General features: G+C 55.8%; 1 protein-coding gene across 4 annotated transcripts; it reads left to right on the forward strand.

The window, feature by feature from the left end:
• The first annotated feature begins 2,810 nt into the window (after window positions 1-2,810).
• On the forward strand, window positions 2,811-26,201 carry NADK (NAD kinase). Of its 4 annotated transcripts, none has more exons than XM_027565203.1 (12): window positions 2,811-2,979; window positions 11,956-12,177; window positions 13,689-13,772; window positions 16,858-16,987; window positions 17,235-17,343; window positions 17,457-17,542; window positions 18,421-18,523; window positions 18,874-19,028; window positions 19,181-19,280; window positions 19,345-19,514; window positions 20,100-20,182; window positions 20,610-22,293. In XM_027565203.1, exons 2-12 carry the CDS (start codon window positions 12,005-12,007, stop codon window positions 20,788-20,790), a joined length of 1,374 nt encoding a protein of 457 aa, XP_027421004.1. In that variant the 5' UTR covers window positions 2,811-2,979; window positions 11,956-12,004; the 3' UTR covers window positions 20,791-22,293. The 4 variants fall into 4 exon arrangements, with proteins under 4 accessions (XP_027421004.1, XP_027421006.1, XP_027421005.1 ...); XM_027565205.1 differs by having other exon boundaries at window positions 19,357-19,514; XM_027565204.1 differs by lacking the exon at window positions 2,811-2,979 and adding an exon at window positions 3,459-3,483.
• The last annotated feature ends 878 nt before the right edge of the window (window positions 26,202-27,079 follow it).

A 27,079-nucleotide genomic window follows, 5' to 3' on the forward strand; every position in this document is an offset into this window, starting at 1 on the left:
CCTCTATCAGGTGTGATGTCCATACTCTGCCCTGGACCCTTGGTTGCTGGACACAAAGTCCTTGCAGGGAGCCTGGAATCACCTGGGCCCCTACCTCGGTTCTCAAATGCACACGTGGTGTCCCCCCTACCCAGAACCAGCACCCACACAATTCCTGACCCTCCATGGGGAGCACATAGGGAGGTCCTCAGAGCCCCTGTGCCCACCCTCTGGGCCCCTCCTGACGTGTGAGAGCAGGAAAAGGCTGCCCTGCCCCACCACTCTTGCTCCAACTCCCCCACATCTCCACTATTCCCCACTCCTGGAGTCCAGCCAAATGAAAGGGGCAGAAAATCCTCTTTCACATCCTTCCAGTGTGACCTGGGGCCAGTTACTTGGCCTCTCTGTGCCTGGGATTCCCTGCAAGAAAACTGCAACAACAAATGGCACCTGTTCTGTGAGGCCTTGTGAGAACTTGGTGAGTCCCACGTGTGTGAGGTGCTGGAGTGGGGGCTGCACTATCAGAGAACCCTCCACCCCCACCGCAGGCCCATGCTTTATGCTCCCTCGGCCCAGGTTCCCTCTGCTGGTGCTCTTCTGGGCTCTTGGCAGGGCATGCCCATGCAAATACATGCACGCCCCTGCGCCTGAAGGTTTGGTTTCCTGCAGTATTGTGTTCCAAGTGGGCAGTTCCGGACACTGGTCCCAGGGGAGGACTGGGAAGGGTGGGACAGGAGGGGTCAGCAACCAGGGCCTGTTGGCTGGAGGCCAGCACTGGGGGACACCCCTTGTCCACAGGGAGACTCCATGTCTCAGCCACTTCCCTTTTCAGGTGTTGGGCAGCCTCCCACCACCCTGTCCCCCGCAGCCAGGCACAGCTGAGGCCTACATCCCCAAGAGCTTGGAGCAGAACCCCAAACAGAAGTGCCATCTCCAGACCCTGCCCCCAAATCCAAAGGTGCCTGAGTGAGTCCAGCTCTGGGCAGGCAGCCCTGTCTGCTCCCTCTACAGCCCCACTTCCTCCATTTCCATCCCCCATTCTTGCTGTCCCCCATCTTTCCACCCTCAGAAGAGGAGGGGTCCAGGTTTGGGGTATCTAAAGCTTAAATGGTAGGGGAGCCATGTTTACAAAAAAGAACACAAACATTAGAGTCCAGCAGTGTGGCACTGCAAAAGGTCATGCCCATGGCCTTTCCTGAACCCTCAGCTCCTCTGAGGCACACCGGCGTCCCTGCCCAGCCCACGTGGGCCTGACTGGCGTCCACCCCCCATCCCTACACCTGCCTGGATTCCTACTGCTGACCCTTCCCTCTGCCCCCTGGCCCAGCTCATTCCAGCTCAGCCCTGCTCTCAGCCCAAGCAAGATCTCCAGGAACCTTCCAGAGGCCTAAAGGGCCCCTCCCTGCACTGTCCTGGACCGCAGGGTGTAAGCCGGAGGCTATGAGGCCCCGGGGAAGGCTCAGGGCCTGCTGGGAGAAATTGCACAACAGGTTCAGCTGAGGAAAGCCACAGCCCCATCTTCTCATCTCTGAAATGCAGAAGCACTCCTGCCCGAGGTCTGCCTGAGGTCCTGGGTGGAAGGACTCCCATGGTCACAAACACACACCACACAAGTTCCCTTTAGGAAGGGTGCCTGCTGGGTGACCTTGGCTTGTTACCTGGCCAGAGCTGCCTTCTCTGCACACTCTGCCTGCTCTAGAATGTTCTTGGGGGGCCTAGCCAAGCATTCATATTATTGTGCTAATAATATCCAAAAAATGCAACTCAAAAGGCTTTTCTTTTCTGTGGGTGTGGCTGGGGGGGTCACTTTGAGGAAGTGGTTGGGTTTTCAAAATAACCAGATATGAGGAAGTTTGGAGCTTGAGAAATCCCCCCAAATTCCCGCCATCCTTGCCCCGCTTGTCATTCACCCTTGATGATCCCATGGTCCCATGGTCATGTAAGAGGTGTCCTTTGCTGTGCCCAGGTGTGTTCAAGGTCTCTAAATACAGGGCCAGGAGTTCCCAGCCAGAGAAGATGTCAGCAGCAGGTATGCAGATGCATAAATTTAGAGGCCAGGCTGCTGCAAAGGACCTCGTTGTCTGCACACGGCCTGGGCCAGGTGCTCTGTCCAGGCCTAGGGGGAGAGGGAAAAGGTGGCTCACCCAGCCTCATTTACAGAGGCCCTGCATCATCGCATCCAGGAGCTCGGCACACCACTGGAACACTTGACTCACTGCCCTGGTGGTGGGTAACCTGTCAATTCAGCAAGACTTGGGTGACCCACCATGCCTAGACTTGGAGGTGCAGGAGAGCAGTTCCCTCTTGGCCCCTTCCTCCCTCCTCTCTAGGTCCTCCAGTGAGGAAGCACAGTGTTGGCAGGTCACCCTTGAGGGGCCCCGCTTGAGACCTTGCCTAGAGTCCCTCAGGTCCAGGGGGTGTGCAAGGACCCACCGGGCTGCAAGGGGCGCAGTTCTATTCCAAAGTGCTTTCCTTCTAAGCAGTGGTTAAGGAGTCCGGGGCAGGTAGTGTCACCACTCGCTGGGCCGCAGTCAGCCCACCGGGAGGGATGCGGGGCCCGGGTTGGCGAAAGTGCTTAGGACACAGCGAGGTGAGTGGGCACCTAGCGTAGCCCTGAGGCCCCCGCTCTTCCCCAGAGGGCAACCCCAAGCCCGCGCGCACTCGGTGCACAGTGCCCCCAACCCAGGCCTCGGTCCCGCCCCCTGTCCGGGTCCAGCGTCAGAGCCACCTCCCCATGTACGAGGGGCGGGACGAGAGTGCGGCGCATGCGTAGGGCGCCGGGTGCGCCTGCGCGGGGCGCGGAGCGGGCCTGCGCACTGGCGGCGCGGCGGCATTGCTGCTCGGCGGGCCGGGTGGCCGCGGGGCCGGAGGCGGCCATGGGGCAGGGGGCGGCCGCGGCTCCAGGGGCCGGCTAGTGACGGCGAGCGGCGGCGGGGCGCCGGGACGCGCGGGTGTGGCCTGGCGAGGAGACGGCCCCGCAGGCTCCCGGGGCAGCGAACGGTGAGTTCGCGTCTCCTCGGCCCGGCCTTCTGCCCGGGGTCGTAGGGTCGGGGTCGTGGGGTCAGGGTCTTGGGGGCGGGGCGGGAACGACCCTGCCCACTGACTGGCCACACACTGCCCCGGGCGCCGGCGCAGGTGTCCGGGTGGCCAGACCTCGACCCCCGCGACCGCGCTGCGAACGAGGTGGCGGGCCCGGCCTTCACGCGGGGCGGTCAGTTAGGGGTCCACGTCGCGGTATTCATCCTCGGAAAGCGCCTCTGTGCTCGGAACCCAGCGCCCAGCCGACGACCCCTGAGGCCGGCGGCTGGCCCGCCTGAGCCGGGTCCGAGCCCCCGGTCTCTCTGCCTCTGCGTCCGGCGCGCTCTGGTTTTCGTGGATCCTCCTCACCCGCCCGGGACCGGGCCTGAGCCCAGACGTACGCACTTCCTGCTGGACGGCGCCCTGGGCTTGGCCGTGACCTTTGCCCCGTTGCGGGAACTCGAGGACGAGGACAGGGACCCGCAGGTGCGGTAGGCGGGCTACGGCCCTGGGGCTCGGGTGCCCAGGTGTCCTGGGCCTGCAGTTCAGGTGGGCGTGGGATGGGCCCGAGTCGGCCCCGGGGGTGGACGGGGCACCCCGGGCCGGGCTGGAAGGAAGGCCGGTCGGGAGGGGTCGGTTCTCTGCGGGGGCTGCGGGCCACCCCCCAGGCGCTGACCGACTGGGCACGGGGCCCAGTCCTGCGGGCGGGGCTGCCGGCTTGTCGTTTGCGATGTCTCCCCGACCCGCTGTCGTACAGCCCAGAGTTCAGTGCGTGGGGCCGGGCAAATGCGTGTGTAGACTGTTGGCGAAAAGAGGAACTGGGTGAAGGTGGCCCGGAGGCGGGCTCTTGTGCAGGGAGCTAGGTGTGCAAATACCTGCTTAAGCCCAAGCGCGTGCGAGATCTCCCAGGGGAGCCCCTGGAGCCCCCTCGCGTCTCTGATCCTGTTCTTCCGCCCAGCAGGCTCTGCCCCTCTGCGGGCCCAGTTTTGTCAGGTCCTGGCCAGCACTGGGCATCACCTGCCGGCGGGAGAGGGGAGATTTAATAGGTACCTTTTATTGCCTCAGTGTTAAGGAGGGATAAACTTTGCTTTTTCATTCAGTATTTGAGCAGGTGTATGTTGAGAGCTTGCACTAGGCGTCATGTTATGTTTATATTTGTGTGTGTGACTTTTACTTATGGGCATCACAATGTGTCTCCTTTCTTCCTGGGGAAGTTCTTTATCTTGGTTATTATGCTCCAGCACTTTTCTGTTAAAACTTCCCAGTGCGGATGTTTTTTGAAAATGAACTGAAATAATTCTAGACTCCCAGAAAGTTGTGAAAAACAATACAGAGGAACGCCTGCACTTATCCCCACATCCGTGGCACAGTGACGTGAACCCTGGCACCTCCGTCACACCCCTTGCTGGGGTTCACCACTTTCCCGGGGCACAGCTGTGTGGCTGCCACCACAGACTCAGAGCTGGTGTCACCTAGGGAGCCCACCCCAGGCTCCCCACACTCCCTGGCCACCAGTGATCTGTTCTCCATGCGCTTGTGTTTAGTCATGTCAAGAAAGTCATGTAAGGGACTTCCCTGGTGGTCCAGTGCTTAGGACTCTGAGCTTCCATTTCATGGGGCCCTGGTGGAGAAGTAAGGTCTCACATGCTGCGTGGTATGCCCCAAAAAAGAAAGAAAGAGAATGAAAAGCGAGTTGTGTAAATGGGAGGGTTTATCCTGCAGTCAGCCTGGGGGCTGACTTCCTTGCCCTGCAGTCAGCCTGGGGTCACCCAGCTGGTTTCGGAGTCCATGTCCACTCCCTCTGATGGCCTGGCGCACTCACCAGTGGGGACTCTTGGACTGTCTGTGGTGTTTGGCTGCTGCAAATTAAAAGCTGCTGTGAATGTTGAGGTGCAGGTTTTTCTGTGAGCATCAGTGTTTCTCCGGGGTGAATGCCCAGGTGGACTTGCTAGGCTGTCTGTTTAGTTTTTAGTTTTTATAAGATGGTGTCAGCCCTTTCCAGAGTGTCTGGCCGTGTTCTGGTCCCGGGTGGTGTGTGAGCAGGCGTTGCTCTGCGACCTCTCCAGCGCTGAGTTGTCTGGCTGTTCTGGTCAGTGTGCAGTGGCATCTCATTGTGGTTTCAGTTCCTTCTGGCCCATCGCATGGAGCATCTTTTCACCTGCTTCTTTACCATGGGTGCATCTCATCTGTCCAGTCATCTCTTGTCCACTTTCTAATTGGACTGTCTGTTTTTTACTGTTGAATTTTGATAGTTTTTGCTATTTTATAGGTACAGATCTTCTGTTGGATATCTAGTTTGAAAATATTTTCTGTCTATGGCTTGATTTTGGGGAGGGGGGGGTGTTTCTTAACAGGGTCTTCCACAGAGCAAGTTTCTAAGAAGCCCAGTTTACCAATTTTTTTTTATCTTTTATGAAGTGTGCTTTCTATATCGTGTACAAAAAAGATTCTGTCTAACTTTAGGTCCCCAAAACTTTCTCCTGCACTTTATTTATTTGTGTATTTATTCATGGCCATACCATGTGGCTTGCTGGACCTTAGTTCCCTGACCAGAGATCAAGCCTGTGCCCTCAGCAGTGAAAGCTTGCAGCCCTAACCACTGGACCACCAGGGAATCCCCTCTTCTGTATTTTATTATGAAGGCTTTCTAGTTTACGTGGAGTTAATTTTTGTGTCACGTGTGAAGGTTAGGCCGAGGTTTACTTTTTTTGCCTATAGATGTGAATGACTCCAGCATCCTTTGTTGAAAAAATTGTCTTTCCTTCCTTGAACTGCTTATGTACATTTGTCAAAAATTAATCGAGTGTGTTTGTGTAATTGTGTTTCTGGGCTCTCTCTTCTCCATTGACTTGTATCTGCCCTCCCCCAAGGCCACAGTCTTGACTATTACAGCTAAAGAGAAGTCTTCAGAGTCACTCATCTCCCTTTATCCTTCTTTAAAAAAAAAAAAAGGGTGTTTGCTTTTTACACATACATTTTAGAATAAACTTGGCCGTATCTACCAAGAAATCTTGCTGGGATTTGTGTAGAAATCACACTAACCCTGTAGATCAATGTGGGGAGAACTGACATCTCTGCTGCATTGAGTCTTCTGATCCATGATTAAGGGCGTCTCTCAGTTACATCTTCTTTGATTTCTTTCATCAGGGTGTTTAAAATACAATTCAGCATACAAGTCCTCTGTGTATTTTGTTATATTTCATCCAAGTGTTTTTTTGGTGACTGTAGAGTGTACCGTCTCTAACTTCAGACTACCTTCTTTGCCTGTTGCCGTGACTCAGACATGCAGAACTATGCTGATTAAGGGTGGTCAGAACAGACATCCTTGCCTGGCTCCCAGTCTTATATTTTCCCCATCAAGTTAATATAGTGGTAGCTTTTTTGTAGGTGCTCCTTACCAAGCTGAAGAAGTTACCCTTGATTCCTAATTGCTGAGAATTTTTACCATCGTTGGGTGTTGAATTTTTTCCACTTTCTTGCCCATCAGTTGGTGTATGTGAGATGGGTTACACTGACTGAGCCAGCCTTGCGTTCCTGAGATACGCCCCACTTGGTGTCGATCGATCCTTTTTAAGCATTCTATGTTGTGTCCGTGTTGAGGATGCATCAAATAACGCATTACGCTGAGAGTCAGTGGATGTAATTCTTAAACTGCAGGTAGAAGCTGAGACGGCATCACTGGCATACTTAGCTGCAGAAGAAATGACATCTCAGCACTTGTCCCAGGGTCGGTTGAGCGGCTGTTGGAGAAATTTGGGCCTGGTCAGTGAGCAGCTCAGAAGGTCCTGCACTGCTTGTAGGTGGAGGTCCCTGGTGGGGATGGGGCAGCATTTGAAACATTGTTAACAGACATAAATTCATCTCAGCCATTTAGATGAGAATTATTTTGAAGAATGATTTGATCTTTTGAATGAATATATTGTCCATAATAGCAAACAAAGTATGTAAAAATCCAATGATTATATAATCAGTTATAAGACGAAAATTTCAGCATCGTAGGATTTAATTACTTCCTTGTCTGTATTTTCTCAGGATTATAGTAATCTAACTGGATTATAGTAATCTAACTTGATAGTTGCTTCTGTGTCTTCTTGGGGTGATAGAATTTTCTACACCCTTCTAGGATTACCATATCACGTGCATCTTCGTCCACACCTTCTCAGGATTGTACTACTCTAACTGGATAGTTATTTCTGTGTTTTCTTGGGATGGTAGAGTTTTCCACACAGTCCTAGGATCGCCGCATCACCTGCAGGCTCAGCTGGCTTTAAGGCAGGCTGGTGGCTCAGACGGTAAAGAATCTGCCTGCAGTGCAGAAGACCTGGGTTCGATCCCTGGTTTGGGAAGATCTCCTGGAGAAGGGAACAGCTACCTACTCCAGTATTCTGGCCTGGAGAATTCCATGGAGGAGCCTGGCAGGCTACAGTCCATGGGGTCGCAAAGAGTCAGACACGACTAAGCAACTTAGACTTTTCGCTTTCCTGGCAAGCAGGTTTCAAGTTCTTGCAGCTGATGCAGCACCAGGATAGTGGTCTTCACGTTCTGTTTGGCCAGGGTTCTGACATCACTGCCTATAATCATTGTCTCTTGATCTTACGTGTTACTGGAGGCTGGGGTGTGTGCCCTGAGAGAACCTTTTTGTCATTCAGGAGGGGCTACATCAAAGGCCTCTTTTGCAGAACATGAGGCGGGAAGGGTCCTCTCTTCTCCCAGGACCCTGGGCCTTTCTGCTGGGTCGCATCGTCTGTATCAGTGAGGTCATGCCAGGGGCCCAGATACAAGCTCTGCCCTCCTCACTGTGTCACCTTGGGCTTTGGTCTCCTGGACACCCCCACGCAGCTCCTTGCGAGGACAAGTCAGACAGTTTGAGTCAAGTGCTTGGACAGGGCCTGGCAGTGTGGGCGCTGGGTCTGCTGCTCGATGGTCATCCTGACCTGGAGTGAGTGTTCACGCTCCCGCACTATGATCCTGGCCTCCCTGGCTTGCTCTTCCCTGTGGCTGGTTGTCCTAGGCCAGGGTAAGCATCTACACTCCTACACTGTGACAGCTATTCTTTATGTTATTGTTGTTGACTGGCTAAGTCATATCTGACTCTGTGACCCCATAGACTACCGAATGCCAGGTTCTTCTGTCCTCCACTATCTCCCGGAGTTTGCTCAGATTCATGTCCACTGAGTTGGTAATGCTATCCAACCATCTCACCCTCTGCAACCCCCTTTTCCAGGTCTCAGAGTGAAGCCACTACCAGGCCTCTTGTAACAGCTTAAAGCAAGTTTTTTGTTTTTTTTTTTAAACAATATTTCCTCTTAAAGTTGTGAATTCATGGTCCATTACAGCAGTTTGTGGGGTCCTCTTGGGGATTAAGTGATATACATGAGTGGGACAGTCAGGGCAGGGCCAGCAAGAGAAGGCAAGCAATGAGGTTAGTGATTGTGTTTTTATCTTGGGCAGTTTTTACTGAAACGAGGGAAACGTGTACATAGCTTTTGTGTATTAACTGAGCCCAAACCTGCCTTCTTGTATTTCTTGCGACTTTGTCCTGTGTCCTTTCAGGCATCGTGACCTTTCTGTGTGGCCAGACTCGTGAACTCACTCTGCCCCCTTCCCATCCGACCCCACAGCTGGTGGTCTTGTCCTCATCTCCCAGCACTTGAGGCCGCCGCAGGCTCTCCGTCCCAGCACCCTAGCACTCTTGTGTCCTCCACTAAGTGTTCCAGGATTCCCCCAGACTCTTATCCAGACCCCTCCATTTGGTGTGCCCCGGGTTCAGTCCTGAGAGCCTGTCTGGTTCTATGGTTGTCAGCGTTACCGTGTGCTGACAGAGCCCAGCCCCGCATGTCCCCGAGCTCTAGGCTTGAACTGTTAGCTGCCAGCACGTCATCTCCCCTTGGCCAGTAGTGATCACGTGAAGTCAGGCCCGAGAGGTGGCAGAGTTTCTGCAGCGTCGCTCTTCGGGCTGTGAGGAAGTCAGACCCCTTTGAAGAGGAACTGGGCAGCAGGTAGTGGTCAGGGTTGCGGAAGAAAGGAACTGGGCACCAGTGGGTGGGAGCGGGAGGCACCTGTTCTCTTGAGCAGGTGGCATCTGAGCACAGATCTGAGGGATGGTCGTGTCACGGGTGAGGTGTCTCGACAAGTCGTATGGCCATGCTTTCTCTTCTGTTGGGTAAATGTCTGAGTGGAAGGGCTGTAGCAGATGGCGGAACCATGCTTAATTAACATTTTAAGAAACCGCCAAACTGTTTTCCAAACTGGTTGCCCCGTTTTCATTCCACCAGCACTGTCTGAGGGTTCCATTTCCTCCCCAGGCTCTGGGACACTTGGCGTGGTCAGTTTTCTTACATTTTAGCCATTCTCCGTAGGTGTGAGATGATGTCTCCTGGTTTTAATTTGCATTTCTCCAGTGACTAAGGATGTTGAGCATCTTTTCATGTGCTTTTCAAGATGCAATCAATGTATCTTGGGGAAGTTGCCCAAAGTTGGTATCTTTGGCCTGTTTTTTAATTGAGTTATTTTCTTACTAAGCTTTAATAATTCTTTATATATTTTGGAAGCAAGTTCTGTGTCATATATACATTTAGCAAATATTTTTTGGTCGATCTCATATTTTCATTAAGATTTTTGTCAGTTTATATTTTCATTTTCTTAATAGTGTCTTACGAAGGGTACAAGATTTGAGTTTTAGTGAAATTCAGTTTGTCAGGTTTTAAACTTTGTACTTTTTGTATCCTGTTTAAGAAATCTTTGCCAAATTCATAGCCATGAAGATTTTGTCTAGTGCTTTTTTTTTGAAAGTTTTATAGCTTTTATTCTTACATTTAAGTGTATGATCCATCATGAGCTGACCTTTGCCAACTTGTGAGGAGAACTGAACTTCATAGTGTTGGGTGTGGCTGTGGAATTTACCTGGAACGTTCTGGAGGAACGGTCGTCCTCTCCTGTTGACTCCCCTCGGCACCTCTGTTGAGAAGCCCTGACTGTCGTCTGCGTCCTCTGTCTACGTGTACGTCTCTGTGTCGGTACCACACAGTCTGGTTGCGGCAGCTTTATAGCAGGTCATCAGATCCGGTAGCATGAGTCCTCCAACAGGGCTTTTTTTTTTTTGAGCTATTCTCGGTCCTTTTACGTTTCCAGTTTCCAGCTGAATATTAGAATCAGCTTGTTACTTCTGATAGAAAAGGCTGGGCTTGGGGAGACTTGAGATCTTAACGATATCGTGTTCTCTGGTCTGTGCACATGGTATGTCTCTCCCCTGACTTGTTTCCTTTCAGTTGTGTCCGTGGTGCTTGGAAAGTGAGGTAGAACGTGAAACCTAGTGACTCAGTATTTGTATGTGTGGTGAAGTGACCACCACAGCAAGTCTGTCACCACGTTTAATCACCAGGCTTTTTTCTCATGGGAACTTTGAAGACCTTCCCTCTCAGCACCTTTCAAATAAGCACAACAGTATCACTGACTGGAGTCACCATGGTACGTGCTACACTAGGTGACTGACTGACTTTACAGCTGGAAGTAAGGCTCACTCTCCTTTTGCCAACGACATCCCTACATGTCTTATATCTTAGTAGCACTAAGCTTCAGTTTCTTTCTTTTATTTTTCTTCTTTTTTTGGCCGCATCACAAAGCTTGGGGGATCTTAGTTCCCTGACCAGGGATCGAACCTGGGCCCTGGCATTGAAAACACAGAGCCACCTGGGAATGCCCTGGCTCAGGAGTTTTTAATGACTGCTGGAGCCTTTGGTCTGGGTCCGGTGTGGGAGTTAGTATTTCGCAAGGTCCTGATGTGATTGTAAAGTGCGTGCGGAGGCAGGGGACTCAGGGGCCCTCACCTTTGGCCTCGTTGTAGAGGCCCCAGGCTTCTCTGTGGCCCCTGCGCTGTCCCTTCTGATGTCCACGCCTGCCTTGTGGTCCTGCCCCATTCCCCTCCCTTGTCCTCAGGGCTTTGTGAGCCATGAGGCAGGCTGAGCTGCTGGGCCTTTCTGAGCGGGAGGATGGGCAGGTCCCATGGCCCCAGCAGCAAGGCCAGGCCTCTCCCGTTAGTCAGTGGTTTCCTAAGAAAATGACCTTTCGGCCCAAATTCTCAGAGTGTAGCTCTTTCCACCGTCATCCAAACTGGCTTCTTCATGTGGTTTTTGCCCAAGCTCTGCTCTGCTCTTTCTACTTGTCGGCGCTCTGGTTTCTGCCGTATTTCTGTCACTTCTTTTAGGCTCGTTTGATTCCTGCTCTGGCTCTCTGACGAGGCCTTGGCTGCTGACCGCTGTTCTCAAGGACCTGGGGGCAGCTGGGTGGGCATGTGGACCCGGCCTGCATTCCCTCTTTGCTGTAACATCATGTGGGTCTGGATGGGCACGTGGATCGGGCTCGCGCTCCCTCTTGGCTGCAGCATCACATGGGTATGGGTGCGGTTATGAGCCCTCAGTGGCTTAGGAGGAAGTTGAGATGTTCCCAGCTGGTCGAGGACTGTTGTTTTGTGTCTGCTTCCATCTTTTCCTGCTTTACTGCGTGTGGTTGGGAGATGAAGCTCCTGTAAATTGAAGTTTTTTTTGAGGACCAAATAAGTCAGTTTGGGCAAGTGTTTCATCGGCACTAGAGGAAAGCGTGGCTTTGTTTGCAGGACGAGGGTGCAGTGTGTGCCCATGGTTGGTCTTCAGTCGTGCTCACCCAGCCTTTTCTGGATGAGAGGTACCGTGTGACCGTTAATTCTCTCATCAAGGTCCCACCATGTGCCTGCGTGCTAGGCTGCTGGTTGGTACCTCACTCTTGGACTCCCAGCCCTCTGGATTCATGGAAAACCACAGGTAGATTCCGGAGTTGTTAAGTGCCTTTGGGATGAAAACAGACTTCCCAGACTGGGTAGGCTAGATTTCAGCCATTTTCCCTCATGAGGGGTGTAGGTGTGTGTGTACATTGCTTTACTTTATTTTATTGAAACAATAATAATATTTATTTTATTAAATCAAGGCATCCTGGGTTTTCGGGCCAAAGTCTTCCACATCCATCAATTGCAGAAATGGAACAAGAAAAAGTCAACGGGAACAAGGAGCCGAGTGCAGAGGCATCTTCGTACCGCTGTTCCGCGTGCCATGGGGATGAGGACTGGGGCCTGGGGCACCCACTCCGGGGCCGCGCCAAGTCCCGCAGCCTGTCGGCCGCGCCTGTCCTGGCCAGCGCCCGAGAGTTCAGGTACTGGCCTCCTGGGCCTGTGGGGGTGCTCAGGAGGCAGGAGGGGGTTGTGCTGGCTGGCATGGCCTCCCAGAGGGCACTCCCAGCCAACCCCCCCGCCCTAATGCCTGTCCTCACTGTGGAGGCTGAGGTGTGGGGGTGCCGCCCAGGGTGGCCCCAGGCCCTGGGCACACAGTGAGGGGTGGGGAAGCTGTGCCGGCCTCGGCCATGTGAACGTCACTCAAGTCCAGGGCGAAGCTGTCCTAGCCAGCACTGCCATGGGTGCAGGGCCTGAGAAGCTGCCATGTGAATAGCTGTGTCACCCTCCTGTGTCAGAGTCAGTGGGCGGGCGGGTGACCTCGGCTGCCGGCTCTGCGGGGTGGGATGTTCCCACCCTTTCCCTTCAGAGAATATTGCTTCAGAGAACGTTGAACTTGGTTCAGTGGCAGCAGGTCAGAGGTGGCTGCTCTCAAAGGTTGACTGTGATGCAGACTTAGAGAAACCTGCTGTGAACAGCCTTTCCCCAGAGGCCAGGCCGTGGCCGGCGGCCGCTCCTGCATGTTCTTGAGCTGGGGGGTTGGGGGAGCCCTTGACCAGACCGACTCTCCCGGGCTTGGCTGCCCTTCACGAGACAATAGGAAATCTGCCTTGTCCGTGTGGGGATTTGGCGTTTGTTGAGCCTTGAGATGGGCAGAGACGAAAGCAAGTTTGCCATCTGTGTTTGGCTGTCTTTGTGCCAGTATTTTTGGTGCAGAAAGGGACCATGAGGGGACCTCCCTGTGGTCCAGTGGGGAGGTGGCATACATCCCTGGTCAGGGAACTAAAATCCCACAAGTCATATGGTGTGGCCAAAAATTAAAAAAAAATAACCAAAAGGACCACAAAGCCTCTGGAGCTGGCACTCTGCGTGAGGGAGGACACACCTCCACCCTGTCTCCGTGGGGCATCCACATGGCTCCCAAGGACCGGCGCTGGACCTTGAGGGGAGGACAGGGAAAGTCACCAAGCGGTGTCATCCCTGGGACGTGTGCTGGCCACGGTGCCCTGTGATTCAGTTGTGGCTGGAAATGCTGAGCCACTCAAGTGCTGTCTTCTTCGTCGACAGTACAACTCAGCATGGGCGTTTTGTTAGAACCTGGATGGCTGGGGGATGGTATCTGAGGTCTTAATTCCCAAGGACAGGCCCAACAACTGCTCCTCAAGTAGACTTGCCTGGACAAGAATTCAGAGCCGCAGGCCCGAGCCCCATGGTACATCCCCTTTTTCTAGGGTGGGGCCCGGGTGCCTGCCCCGGTTTGGGTCCTTTGTTGTAAGGAGTTTCTGGGAGCCCTCTCTGAGGGCAGTGCCACAGCATGTTGCCCTCAGAGCAGCTCTGGGGATCAGGTGAGTGTTCTGGGACCGTTGCTCGGGTGCTGGCAGATGGCGATGCTCAGGCTGTTGGAGTGAAGATGGCAGAGAGTCTGAGAGTCAGTGCCTCGTCTGCATGCGTGTCTCTCAGCGACTGAGGGCCCGCCCTGCATCCTCTCCCACAGGAGGACCCGCTCCCTGCACGGGCCGTGCCCAGTGACCACGTTTGGACCAAAGGCCTGCGTGCTGCAGAATCCCCAGACCATCATGTGAGTCAACGGGGGGCTCCATGGGGATGGGGAGCTATGGGAGGTTCTGATGCTCCGGGGAGCAGGGCATGGGCCTGGCAGCCACGTGGCAATGTCCCCAACTCCCAAGGATGAGAAGGTGGTGGGGCCTGCTCCTCGGGCCATAGGAGCTTCAACAGGAAAAACTCAAGGAGAAAAAATAGTGTATTGCATGCTGATGCATCTGGTGACTCACATGTGTTTCTCTTCATTACTGTTGAAATGCAGAGATGTCAGCTGGTGTTTTTTGAAAATCTGAGGTGTTTTTTGAAAATCTGAGTTGACTTGTTTGAGTCCCGCCTTGTGGGCATGGCTTTTTTTGTTTTAAGATAAGCCCTGCATTTTAGCAACACCCACCACCTGAGAAACTAGTTAAAAACTAAGCAGTTTGGGTTATTTCGCAGACACATGGCCTAGGCTGTCTTCTGTACCTGTCCTGCGCCGCCTCCTGGCACTGGACATGCCAGAGAGGGGCTGTCGTCTGCTGGCTCTGTGTGTTCTGTCTCAGGGAGAAGACACGCAAATGGCTCCGGCCACCAGAGCTTGGTGAGGAAGCAGCAGAATTCCAACCAGCTCTGCTGTCAGGCCTGGTGGTGGGCTGCCCGCTGCATAGACCATCTGTGCCCCCTCTTCGAGGGAGCTGTGGAGGCTTAACTTCTATGGGGGGTAGGCCAAGGCCCACACCCAGCACAGCAGCCACACTAGCAGCTGGCCCCCCAAACCCCTCGCCTGGCTGCACCCTGCTGTGTGCCCGCCCTGTGTGACCTTTGCTGGCTGCCCAGACCCCCCCTCCCTGTGTCCCAGCCCTGCACTGCCGCACCCTCCTCGTCATTCACAGCCCAGCCTCAGCGCACCCTGGTGGCCCTTGGCCATCCAACCATAACTGGCTGTTGCCGCCCTGCCCAGCCCACAGCAGCCCAGGTGTGTGTGCTTTGCCCTCACAGCCCTTGGGTGGGGTCTCAGGGCGGCATCTGAGCTGTTCCCCAAGGTCAGGTGGGGTTGTGGGGTGCTCCAGGCAGAGGAGCAGGTGCCCCAGAGTGTCAAGGGCTGAGCAAGCAACTTTCTCTGCCCCCTGGCCCTAGCTCAGCTCAGTCAGATGGGCTGAGCACCCTGGTAGGGTGGGATCCCTTACCCGTGTGGTCCCTGCCTCTCCTACAGCCTGGCCAGGGGCAGGGGTTGTGTGCTAACCTGACTTCTCCCCTGACAGTGTAGAGGAGCTGATTACGAGAGTCTTATCTTCTACTTGGTTGTCTCATATCTCACCAATGAGTGCGTGTTTTCTGTTATGTTGAAACGTGTGGAATTACTAGTATCTGACGCCTTCAGCTTTTGAAACTGTGGCTCGCTGGGTGTCTGGCTAAGCTATCCGGCACCCAGATCCTCCTTGGGAGGGGTCAGTATCCCTCTTTGCAATGACCCAACAGGAAGTTGAGTGACCAGTTGGCGCCCAAGACCGAGCTGATGGCACTACAGTGGCTCTGGCTGGGCATGGCTGACTCACAGATCTGGAGGGGCTGTGAGCCTCACCTGCCTGGTCAGTGGGGAGGGGGCTTCAACGTCTACCTCACCAACCAGGCAGACTTCCATCTGCCCTCCTTCTAGGCCCAGGGCCAGGTGGAGTGACGAGAGGCCTGCAAGTGCCCGCCCTCCACGTGTAAGCCCCTCCCATGGGCCAAGCCAGTTCCGCAGCCCAGTACTGTTGTCTGCAGCTGGACAGGGCCCGTCCTGACTGCCCTGGGCGGCAGAGCTCAGCGGCCAGCTGGTGAGGAGCAGTTGTCTGAGGTCTGGCCGCTTTGCTGTTAGAGGCGATTGGACAAGAGGATGGTGTGATCAGTAAGGTCAAATACAGCTTGTTTGCTTTGAGTTTTCATTTTAGGAAGCTCTGCACTTGTTTTATGCAGCTTTTAGCAAGTCACTTTACTTTATGTTTTGCTTTCAGTTTTGAGGAGACAGTGGGGTTATGGTGCCAGTGCACACTTGGGGAGTCTTGGGGGGGCTGGGGTGCATCGCACTTCCGCCGTTAGTGAAGCACAACCGAGATGCTGGGCACCCAGCACCACCCTCCGCCAAGCTGCGCGTGTGACCCAGCCTGGCAGAGATGCTGGCAGAGGGCCATGAGTGATCCCCTCCTTTGCAGAAACGCCTGGAGAGGGTGAGTGATGGTCAGTCAGTGACAGCCTGCAGCCAGGGACCCACCACCTGTTTAGTGGTTGGCATCATGGTGTGGGAAGTTGCTGGTGGGGCTGACAGGTTCTCAGGGAGGCACCGGCCATGGGGCATGATCTGGAGCAAGTGTCTTGGTTGGGGAACTTGCGTCAGAAAGGCCGTTTCCATGGCCTGCAGTCCTCAGGGCTGTTTTCCAACAGGCGGAGGTGCTGCCTGGGGGCCCGCCCCCACGTGAGGGCTCGGCCTTGGACACCCCTGCCCCTGGGGGAGGACCTGCTGCCCACAGACCATACCAGGCCCTGCACCCGGTGACCGAGGCTGGGTGCCAAGGGACTCTTGGAGCTGTCGTTGGCAGGCAGGCCCAGCTGACTTCTTTTGTGTTTTTTTTTTTAATTTTTTGAGAAGTTTTGGGTTCACAGCAAAAGTGAGAAGAAGGCGCAGAGCTCCCTGTTGCACTCCTCCTAGCCTCCCCGCTGTCATCATCCCCGAAGCCAGTGCATGTGTGACAAACAATGAAGTTACACTGACGCATCGTCGTCACCAGAGTCCTCTGCATATCAGGGTCCTGGACACGTGTGGTGACATGTCCTCGCAATTGAAATCACACAGCACAGTCTCACTGCTCCAGATCCCACCACTGGCTTTAAAAGAGGCTTTTACTGTGGAGGCGAGGGTCCACTGAGTTGGTCACATAGCCGTGTGGACCTGGGTCAGCGGCAGCCCAAGTCTCCATTGGCTGGTCTGGGTGCACGTGGGACGTCCTCTGAGCAGGTCCCCGGGCCGGCCTCGTCCCGAAGGGGCCTCAGGCAGGGGCACGGCCGGGCATGGGGAGGGTCTCCATACTGTGCAGGTGCCAGCAGGTCAGCCTGGGGCCCACGTGAGTGCTCCTCTCCCCTCTAAGGCACATCCAAGACCCTGCCAGCCAGCGGTTGACATGGAACAAGTCCCCGAAGAGTGTCCTCGTCATCAAGAAGATCCGGGACGCCAGCCTGCTGCAGCCCTTCAAGGAGCTCTGCGCGTACCTGATGGAGGTGAGTGGGGACGGGCTCCAGGCTCTCTTCCCATCTGTTCAAGTCAGGAGGCTTCGTAAGCCAGACACAGGAGCTCAGAAGTGTGTACTGTGAGCACAACAAAGGCACTTTGCATCTGAGAGACAGAGGAATCGTGCCCCTCTCCCCTGACCCCATCAGAAAAGCCTGAGACGCAGAAGGAGGCTTCTAGAAGACCAGCGCCCTGACCTGTCTTCCTGGTGGGGCTGACGCCACCATGTCCTTCCAGGAGAACAACATGATCGTGTATGTGGAGAAGAAGGTTCTGGAAGACCCCGCCCTCTTGAGCGATGATCACTTTGGGCCAGTGAAGAGGAAGTTCTGCACCTTCAGAGAAGGCAAGTTGTCCCTGGGTGGCAAGGTGCTGCCTCCAACCCGGCGGGACCTCTGGTACCCCTGCCTTGCCCCGTGCCCAACAGTTGGGGTGCTTGACGTCTCCTGTGTCTTCCAGATTACGATGACATCTCCAATCAGATCGACCTCATCATCTGCCTGGGGGGTGACGGGACCCTTCTATACGCTTCCTCCCTCTTCCAGGTGAGGCCCTAGTTGCCTGAGGCCGTAGGGCTGCAGGTGATAGGACATGGAACTGGGACTGCTGTGGGTGCTGGAAGCTGTGCCAGGCCAGCTGATGGCGCATGAGGGCCCAGGGGCTGGGCTGGGAGGAGGGTGACCCCTGGGAGAGCTGGCATGTGGGCTGAGTGAGGGGGCCAAGAGTCAGGGGCAGGTGAGAGCAGTAGCCCCAGGCTGACTGGGAGGTATGGTGGGGGAGGGACTGTGGAGGCTGCAGAAGGCAGGGATCTGCGGGGGAGGGACCTTGCCAGGGTATGTTAGGAGGTCGGGCGGGCCCCTAGAGCAACACCTGGGAGTGAGACGGAGCCAGTTGGGCAGGAGGGTGGAGTCCAGCAGGGCCTGGGGCAGTAGCGGTTGGCAGAGGCCGAGGTTGAGGGTCCTGGGATGTCCCACATGCTCAGAGCTCTCATTCTCCCTTGGGAGCCTTCTCGGCGGAAGTGGCTGCAGAGCCACCTGGTGGGACCTGAGTCCCACCCTAGGCTTCCTGCCCCGGCTGCCTGTGCTCTTGCCTGGCATCTCTGTGGGGGCTCACTGCCCTCCCAAGCCTGCTGGGCATGGTCTCTGTGTGTCAGAGCCCCCATGTCCTGCCCTGCCACGCCTTCCTCTGTCCTGTCCTCTGTGGCCAGCAGTTGGTCCCCCTGCCCCGTTTCTCGTCAGCTCTCCAGCTGTTCTCCTGGCTCCCAGGCTTCTGGCTGACCCTGTGCCCTGTGTGTCAGCACCGCCCCCCTGCCCCCACCCGCCAGCCCTCCCAGGGACCATCCAGGCGCAGGTCCATCTGGGCTAGTGCTCGCATGCCTTCCACGTGGACTGGCCAACGAGTGACCTGTCTCATTGGCTCGCAGGGTAGCGTGCCTCCAGTCATGGCATTCCATCTGGGCTCCCTGGGCTTCCTGACCCCCTTCAACTTCGAGAACTTTCAGTCGCAAGTTACTCAGGTGATACAGGGTGAGTTGGAATGTTCCTGAGCCTGAGAGCAGTTCCCATGTGGGATAGTCATCCTGCTTGGTTTGGGAGGTTTTTAATGATGCTGAGAACAGCACTGAGTGTTTGGGGCTCAGAGGACTCTGATTCTGAAGGTCGGACACCTTGTCCTCAGAGAAGAGCTGAAGCCACCACAGTTCAGCTGCCATCTGTGTCACGCAGCAATGGATTGATTTCCACAGGAGCCCAGGGTGTCGCCCTCCATTTGTGTGAAGATGGGAGGGGGTCCCTGGTCAAGGGAGCGGGTACCTCTTCTGTGGCATGACTGCCCCCACCTGCTGACTTCCCTGGGTGTGACCCCTGCTGGCCTCCAGGGAACGCAGCTGTTGTTCTCCGGAGCCGGCTGAAGGTCAGGGTCGTGAAGGAGCCCCGAGGGAAGAAGGTGGCCGTCCCTAATGGCATCAGCGAGAACGGGGTGCTGGCTGCAGGCCTGGACGTGGAGGTTGGGAAGCAGGCTGTGCAGTACCAGGTCTGTGGGCCTGCCCCTCCCCCCACCAGGTGCCGGGCCTTGCCCTCGGGCAGGGGGTGCAGGGCAGGGGCTTTGGGCTGGACCTCCTAGGGAGCCTGGGAGCAGCCCACACGCTGCCCTGCCTGCTCAGTGTGTGGTGCCCTCACCCCCAGGTCCTGAACGAGGTGGTGATCGACAGAGGCCCCTCCTCTTACCTGTCCAACGTGGACGTCTACCTGGATGGGCACCTCATCACCACAGTACAGGGCGATGGTAGGTGGGCATCGGACCTGCCCGGGGGTGGGGTGTGGGGGCAGTGCCCTAGCCTTACCTGCAGCCTGTCCCGCAGGCGTGATCGTCTCCACCCCGACGGGCAGCACGGCGTATGCGGCCGCCGCGGGGGCGTCCATGATCCACCCCAACGTGCCCGCCATCATGGTCACACCCATCTGCCCCCACTCGCTGTCCTTTCGGCCCATTGTGGTGCCCGCGGGGGTTGAGCTGAAGGTCAGAGCCCCCACCCTTGTCTGTTGGAGCCCTTTGGGGCTGTCTGCCTGCCCTGCTGGGGGCGGGAGGGACTTTGTCCACTCTGGCCTTTCGTCATGTGTCCTGTGCCCCAGAGGGTCTGGTCGGCGGGGCGGGGCTCTCAGCCTGAGTGGGTGGGGACAGTCGGGGTGGGGAGGCCCTCAGGCAATTAACCACTGCTGCCTGGCACGTCCCTGGGGCCATATTCTGGTGTTTGACTGCCCTTCCACATCCACCTCTTCTTTCCCTGGGCCGAGCTCCCTGCTACAGGCCACCCCGGGCCAGCACGTCCTTAGTGTGAACCTTGGCGGGCAGGGCTACGTCTGACGGACACAGCTCCAGGCCTCTGTGCCCTGTGGGCCTCTGTACCCTCTGGTTGGTATCCGCATAGTGCAGTGACTTCACGGCCTGGAGCTGACCTTTTTATGTGGTGGGCAGTGTGTTGCCTATGAGGTTTTCTCCTGGCCGTTGCTGTGCCCCAGGGTGGGGTCCGTGGCACTTAGCTGTGCTCAGAATGCATCTGCGAGTCCTCTGAGCCCCCTACATGTGTGCTGCTTGACTCTTCAGATCATGCTGTCACCAGAGGCAAGGAACACTGCATGGGTGTCTTTCGATGGACGAAAGAGACAGGAGATCCGCCACGGAGACAGGTGTGTGGACTGTGGGGTGCAGTGGCCAGGGCAGGTGGGCCCAGGGTGGCTGTAAGCTGTGGACCTCTGTCTGGGTGATGGCACCCTGCCAGCTGCACCTGCTCCTTATCTTCCCACCGCCTTGCCCTGGGGGTCTCCTCTTCACGGACCTGGGTGGAGTGAGGGGGTCCACGGCTCTGTCCTGGGGGGCACAACAGCACCACTGAGCCCCTAGCCTGGCTGTCTTCAGGGCCAGACTGGAAAATGGCCAGGTGCCCGTGACATCAGAGGACATGGGGCCAGGCTGCACGGCAGATGGTACAACCAGAGCTGAGGTGGTCCACCAGCCAGGCTGTCGAGGGTCCTGCTCAGTGGGTGGCAAGGGGGCTCAGTTCCATGAAGGGGCTCAGTTCCAGGAGGGGCTATGTTCATCTCCTTTCTGCTGCAGCATTAGCATCACGACCTCTTGCTACCCTCTTCCCTCCATCTGCGTTCGCGACCCCGTGAGCGACTGGTTCGAGAGCCTGGCGCAGTGTCTGCACTGGAATGTGCGGAAGAAGCAGGCCCACTTCCCTGAGGACGAGGAGGACGCGGACGAGGAGGGTGGGGAGGAGCGGGCGGGGAGCTAGGCCGGTGCCCTGTCTGTGCTCTGTGAACATCACAGGCCCTGCACCACTTGTCTCTGGCCAGAGGAAGGGCCTGCAGTCTGCCTTGTGTCGACCAGATCAGTTGTTTTTAACGTTTTAAATCTGACTTTTCTGCATTTCTAAGCAAGCCAGTGAGCAGGCCACACAAGCTCTGAAGTCAGCCCAGGCACACCCACCAGGCAAGCAGTCAGAGCCCAGTCCAGTTGGGGATTGCTGAGCTGGGTGGTGGGCTCCTTGTGATTCCTTGTCAGCAAACTTCCACAAATCAGTCTGTTGAAATTGAGAGGGGATCAGAATGAACGGGTCTATCCTACAGTCTTGAAAATAAATGTCTCACGGCCAAAAATCTCCCTTCAGTGTCACAACGTCCCTGAAAGCCACTGTGGGGAGTTTGTGCCGAGAGCCGCTCCCCAGCTCGGCGTTCATCCTGAATCTGCCGGGCCTCCTGCCTCGGTCCCCAGGCCTGGTCTCCTCCCTGCTTCCGGTGATGCCGTGGCAGGCAGGGGTTGGACCACACACATTCCTCGGGAAGCAGGGGCGTGCCTCCCCACCCTGGAAGGTGTTTTCAATCCTGTGTCTACTTTTTAGAGATTCTTTTAAACTTTTCTGAGAGTGCTTACGTACAGATTTTCTTGTACACACTGTGAGATTTCTGCGGGAGGGCTTGTGCTGTGAAGTGGGACCATTCTGTGCTGCCCAAGTGGCCATCTAGAGACCTGGGTGGCTCTGCTCAGAGGGTCTGGCACTTGGTGGGCCGGGAAGGCACTGCTGCTGCTCTGGCTTCTCCCAAGGGGCCTGGCTTTGAGGGCACGTCTGTCATTCCAGCCCCTATGCCTCTATTGCTGGCTGACCGGCCGCCTGGGGCTGGGCCTGCATGGAGTCTGGTGAGGGTTGTGGTCAGTGGGCCTCTGGTTACTGGTGCCTAATGGGCGACCTGGTTTTGAGTAACCATATTCTTTCTGAGCTGCATTTTCAACTGTGAAATTGGCCAGAAAGGATGGAGGGCCTGTACGTTCTCGAACTCACTTCTGGAGGGCCAGGGGCCAGGAGGTTGAGCTCTGCCCATCTGGACCAGGGCTGGCCCTGCAGCCTCAGCACCGTGGCCACTGTTCACATGTCTGTTGAGTGCTGTCCACCCACGTGGCTGTCTGGGCAGCTCAGCCAGTGCTGGGATGGAGATGGGCTCCTACCCTCTGCCCACAAGCTCCAGCACAGAGGGTGGCCCACCAGGCCTCCCACAGGCTGAGGGGGCGACACCCCCAGCTTTAGCTCCAGAAGAGTGGTCAGAACGCAGGTCACACATTCAGACAACAGAGCAGGTGCAGACCAAGTCCTGCAGAACGAGGGGGAATGACCTAGGAAACTTTGGGTTTTTGAAGTAAATTCTTAATGTTTCATATTGTTAATATCTTGAAATTTGTTAAATGTTGAAAGCCTTATTACTATTTTCAGATTCTTTCAATAAACAGACTTGTTTAAAAATTGGGGTTTAGCAAAAACTTTATTTGGTTCTTTGTAACCAACACCAAAACACGGAGGGGTGGGTGGGCCTGGGGAGTCCAGATGCACTGAGGCTACCCCTGGCACACTTGTAGGGTGTGTGGGGGGGTCATACTCCAGCAGCACCTCACCCGTCACGTCCTGGGGACAGGCTTCTGGGCCTGTCCTGCAGGAGGAGCCCAAGCTTTGGGCCATGGGTGCCCCATGGAGGCCAGTGGGCGCATGGTCCCCTCTCTGGTTCTGGGCCTCCCCCTCTTGGGCCTGGGCTTAGGCAGGGCCAGGCTTTGCCAGGAGCCTGAGCAGGTACTTTGGACACAGACACAGCCTTGTGGGCTGGAGCCTGGGAGCTGTGACAGGTACTTTATGGGCACTGCTGCGAGGCTAGCATAGGACAGGTGCAGTGGTTGCCCCAGCAGCGGAGCAGCCCAGGGCCTGCTCATTCTGGTCAGAGGCATGTGTGTGCGGTTGCCTCCCTGGTTCCCTTCGCATCCAGGCACACGTGGGAGCATGACCCCATCCTGCCTGGGAGTCTCAATGGCTGTGAGGCCTCTGCTATCTCCTCTGTAGTGGGGCTTGGTGGCCAGCATATCTGCCTGGAAGCCATTGTGTCCGTGGGCAATGGGGTGGGCATGCTGTCAGAGCCCAAGTTTCTGTGGACTTAGCTGAGCATGCACAGACCCCAGGCTGGGCCCTGCTGCTCCGGGAGCAGAGGATCTACTTGAGGGCAGGAGTCAGCCCACTGGCCGGGGTTTTTGGACTGCAGGTGCAGGCTCTGTTGGCACAGGCACCACCTGCAGGGTCACCATTCTTGTCTAAGGCTGTTGATCTCTCAACCTTGACCTTTCAGGCTTTGTGGAGCACATGGAAGGGGGTGGGGAACTGGAGGCACAGAGGCCGCAGGATAGGAGGGCATTTCTTTGGGCTCAGGCCTTTGGTCCCTCAGAGATCCCAACTGTCAGGATGGTGGCCTTTCCTGGCCTGTTGGACCTCCTCCCAGGCCTCAGTGCTGGGCACCCATCCAGCCGATCTCCCTTCTCTCTCAGATCAGGCTCCATGTCCAGCAGTTCCTGCCCCGGGGCAGCCTGGGCCAGGGCTGTCCTGCTGAGGTTCCCACACCTGGGAGCCACTGGCTAGAAGGACACTGGAAGTCTGCCAGAGTGCCAACTGGGAGGGGGAGCTGCTGTAGAGATGGAGCCCTGTGGGGGTCGGGGGCCTGTCAGAGGAGCCCAGAGAAGTTGGGAAGGGGGTGTTAGGGACAGGGGTGGGGGTACTTGAGTCACCACATCAGGGAATCGGCCACTGCTGGCACATTTCACCCCAGAAGGGCCAGGCTGGAGCTTGGGCTGTGTCCAAACCAGGAAACACCAGAGTATTTGGTGGAAGAGGTGAGGTCAGGGTGGGCGAGGCCAAGGAGGAAGGAGCCGACAGAGGACACTCAGGGCTGGTCTGGGCACCCTATGGGGAGGGCCTCTCGCCCCCAGAAGCTCCGGACAGGCAGCCTTGGGGACATATGCACAGCCTGACCTCAGTTAGACTTCCTGGGAGCTCGGTTAGGCCCCTGGGTCCCCAGGACACTCCTGGACGCTGATCTGAAGCCGCAAGGGGGCCACCTGCAGCCCTGGGGTCCGGTGGGCAACTTTCAGATGTCCCCTCCCACCCCCATGGAGTTCAGAGGCTGAGTCCCAGGGTCAGGCCAAGGTGGGGACTGGGGGGGTCAGCCAGGGCAGCGGTCATGCCACTGGGTGTGTAGAAAGGGTACCCAAAGGGCAGCCAAAGTGGTGCTGCCCCTGTTTCCCCACCTGCCAGTCAGGACGAGCCAGAGGCCCTAGCGGCTGTGGCTACAGCTGCCCCCACCTCCACATGCAAGGCACAGTGCCCATACTAGACAGAAACCTGGCTCCCCAGGCGCAACTGGCTGAGGTGATGGCCAGGATGGCAGGTGAGTGGACCCACAGGACCAGGGGCAGCATCCAGAAGGGCTGCTTGGCCATCCCGAGGGAGCGTCCCAGAGCCTAAAAGGAAATACCCAGGAAGGTACCAGAAGCCCCAACTCCCTACAGCCAAGGGACCTGGGGTGGCCAGGGGCCCAGCTCAGGCCCAGGCAGACCCCAGTGGGCTCATCTGATGGTGGGGCTCCCCGTCCAGGCCCTACCCGCTAGCTGGGTCTGAAGGCCCACACGCTTGGCATTGTACTTAAGATCTGTGAAATCCTTTCCCAGGGGACCACGTCCTAGGATACCCCCACCCTCAGACACCTAGAACAGGCTCAGATCCCAATGCCTTGGGTGCCCAAGGGCCACCTGTCCCTGGTCTGAGCCTCTGCCCCCTTCTGCCCTGGCAGCTCTGGTGACCCCTCACTACTGACCACTCCACTTGCCCTCCTCCAGAATGTCTAATTAGGGGAGGCCAGCAGAGGTGCCCAGAAGCACCCCAAGGTGTGGTGAGGCCTAACAAATGTGGATGGTGTGCAACACAGAGACACCTTGAGGCCTAATGTGCAGTGATCAAAAATGGCCCTGGAGGGGCTGTGGTCAGGATGGGAGTCCTGGAAGCTACATCATGTGGGTCAGTGCTGGCAGTGGGTCTGGAGGTTGGAGGTGGGGGGCCCATACCCATTCTCCCACCCATGGATCATGATCCAGTTCTCAGGACCCTGTGGGCTCCTGAGACCGGTCCACATCTGCTGCTATCTCATGTTTCCCTGGAAACATGGGCTCCTCTGGGCCCACCTGACTGTAGCCATCACTTCAGACCAAGATACGGATGTAGGTCAAGCCTGTGAGAGGGGGCAGGGGACCAGCTTGGCAGTGGGGAAGGACTGAGAGGGCCCAGCAGACACCAGCATGCCATGGGGGATGCGGGGGAAGGGGCTGTGCCGGATGTTTCAAGGATCGAGGCCAGGGCAGGGGGGTCAGCTAGGGCTCCTTCATAAGAACAACTTCCTAACAGGTATTGTATCTAACTTGCAAATAAGCAAACAGGCTGAAACGGCCATATTTGAAGCTGACAAGGGTGTGAAGAATTCTGGTCAGTCTACTGTCTTTTACCCCAAACTCCACTTCTTGAGTAAGTTGAAACTCCAGCAAACATTGGTAAAACCACTCAGATCCTTGCTGTGGCTTCTCTGATACTGGAAGTCACACAAAGACCTTCACAGGCAGCAAAGCCACGTCTCCTGCAAACATTTAGAGAATTATCTGAAAATTAATCAAGGGACACCTCAACTAAAATGGAGTTGGGAGGCGACAAGGTGGAAGTCCTCAGGCATGTACCCCCAGTGTCCACACAGAACCAGAGAGGAGGGGAGTCCCAGCACCTGTGGCCAGAACAGCCATCTCACCGCCACCACCCGGCAGATCTCCCTGCCTGGCAACGGCTCAGCCAATGAGAAGCCACCTTATTTAAACTCCAATGTTTCCTCTAATGGACTTCTTCTTGTTTATAACAACTTCCCTTCCTCCTTTATAAAAGAATGTTCTCTCTGCTTTACCAGACTTGCATGTAGTTATCACAGTTGCATGTCCTGAGTTATAATTCTTTGCTGCTGCCAAACAAACCTGAAAGAAAGTGGAAGTCGCTCAGTTGTGTCCGACTCTTTGCAACCCCATGGACTATACAGTCCATGGAATTCTCCAGGCCAGAATACTGGAGTGGGTAGCCTTTCCCTTCTCCAGGGGATCTTCCCAACCCAGGGTTCGAACCTAGGTCTCCCACATTGCAGGTGGATCCTTTAACAGCTGAGCCACAAGGGAAACAAACGTGACTTTCTGTTAAAATAACTGGCTGTTTTTTTGCTTTGTTTTAGGTGAACAATCATTAACAGGACAAAGAAAAGGGGGCAGGATACAAACTCTGGAAGTGTGACCATGGAGCAAAGACTCCAGCAATGGTCGAAGGCCTGGGTAACACTGTCCTCTGTGCTGGAGTGGCCAGCCCAAGAGGGGAAGGTGACTTGGCACTCCAACATCATTTCAGAATTGTTAAAATGAACTGTCTCAGATAAAATGTAAGAAAGACTCGGCTATAAAGTTTTTGCTACTTTTCATACAATTGCTTTTGAAATTATTTGACTACAAGTAACTCACTGACCAGCAACAACCAGTGCTGCTGGGCAGTCATCAAGCATCTCAGAGTTGTGTGCAAAGTAGGAAAATCTACCCTATAAACTTTGTTCAGTGTCCTGAATACTCACTTTTAGGGATGATGAAGGTGTCATATTCTGCTCCGAGATACAGATGTTAAGAGAACTTCACTTTTGCTTCTTTTTTGCATTTTAGGCCCAGGCCCCTGACCAACCCCTGGGGTGTCCAGGCCCTTCCTCCAGTCATACCTTCTGGAGGATCCCAAGGAAAACCCTTCCCCTGCACCTCGTGGCCCAAACCCTGCCTGTAGACGCCAGAGGTAGGCAGATACCACCATCCATTAACTGACCCTCTGGCCAAGATCTAAAGGACAAACTATTAATTTTAAAACAATATGAAGCTAAATATATGAAAGTCTGACAAGAAGAATAGGCCTTGGACTTCCCTAGTGGTACAGCGGATAATAATCCACCTGCCAATGCTGGGGCACGTGTTTGATCCCCGGTCCGGACAGATTCTGCATGCCACAGAGCAACTAAAAACCGTGCACCCAACTACTGGAGCCCATGCTCCTGGCCCATGCGTGCTCCGCAACAAGAAAAGCCACCACGATGAGAAGCCCACGCATTGCAACAGAGTAGCCCCTGCTCGCCACAACTACAGAAAGCCCCCGGACAGCAACACGTACC

The sequence above is a fragment of the Bos indicus x Bos taurus genome, chromosome 16, assembly GCF_003369695.1.
Source record: "Bos indicus x Bos taurus breed Angus x Brahman F1 hybrid chromosome 16, Bos_hybrid_MaternalHap_v2.0, whole genome shotgun sequence".
Taxonomy (NCBI): Eukaryota; Metazoa; Chordata; class Mammalia; order Artiodactyla; family Bovidae; genus Bos; species Bos indicus x Bos taurus.

Bases quoted from the DNA above. Each gene is read 5' to 3' on its own strand.
- NADK (XM_027565203.1), top strand. From the start codon at position 12,005: ATGGAACAAGAAAAAGTCAACGGGAACAAGGAGCCGAGTGCAGAGGCA. The intron at 13,773-16,857 runs GTGAGTCAACGG...CTCCCCTCTAAG, and splicing joins CAGAATCCCCAGACCATCAT to GCACATCCAAGACCCTGCCA. The intron at 19,029-19,180 runs GTCTGTGGGCCT...CCTCACCCCCAG, and splicing joins AGCAGGCTGTGCAGTACCAG to GTCCTGAACGAGGTGGTGAT.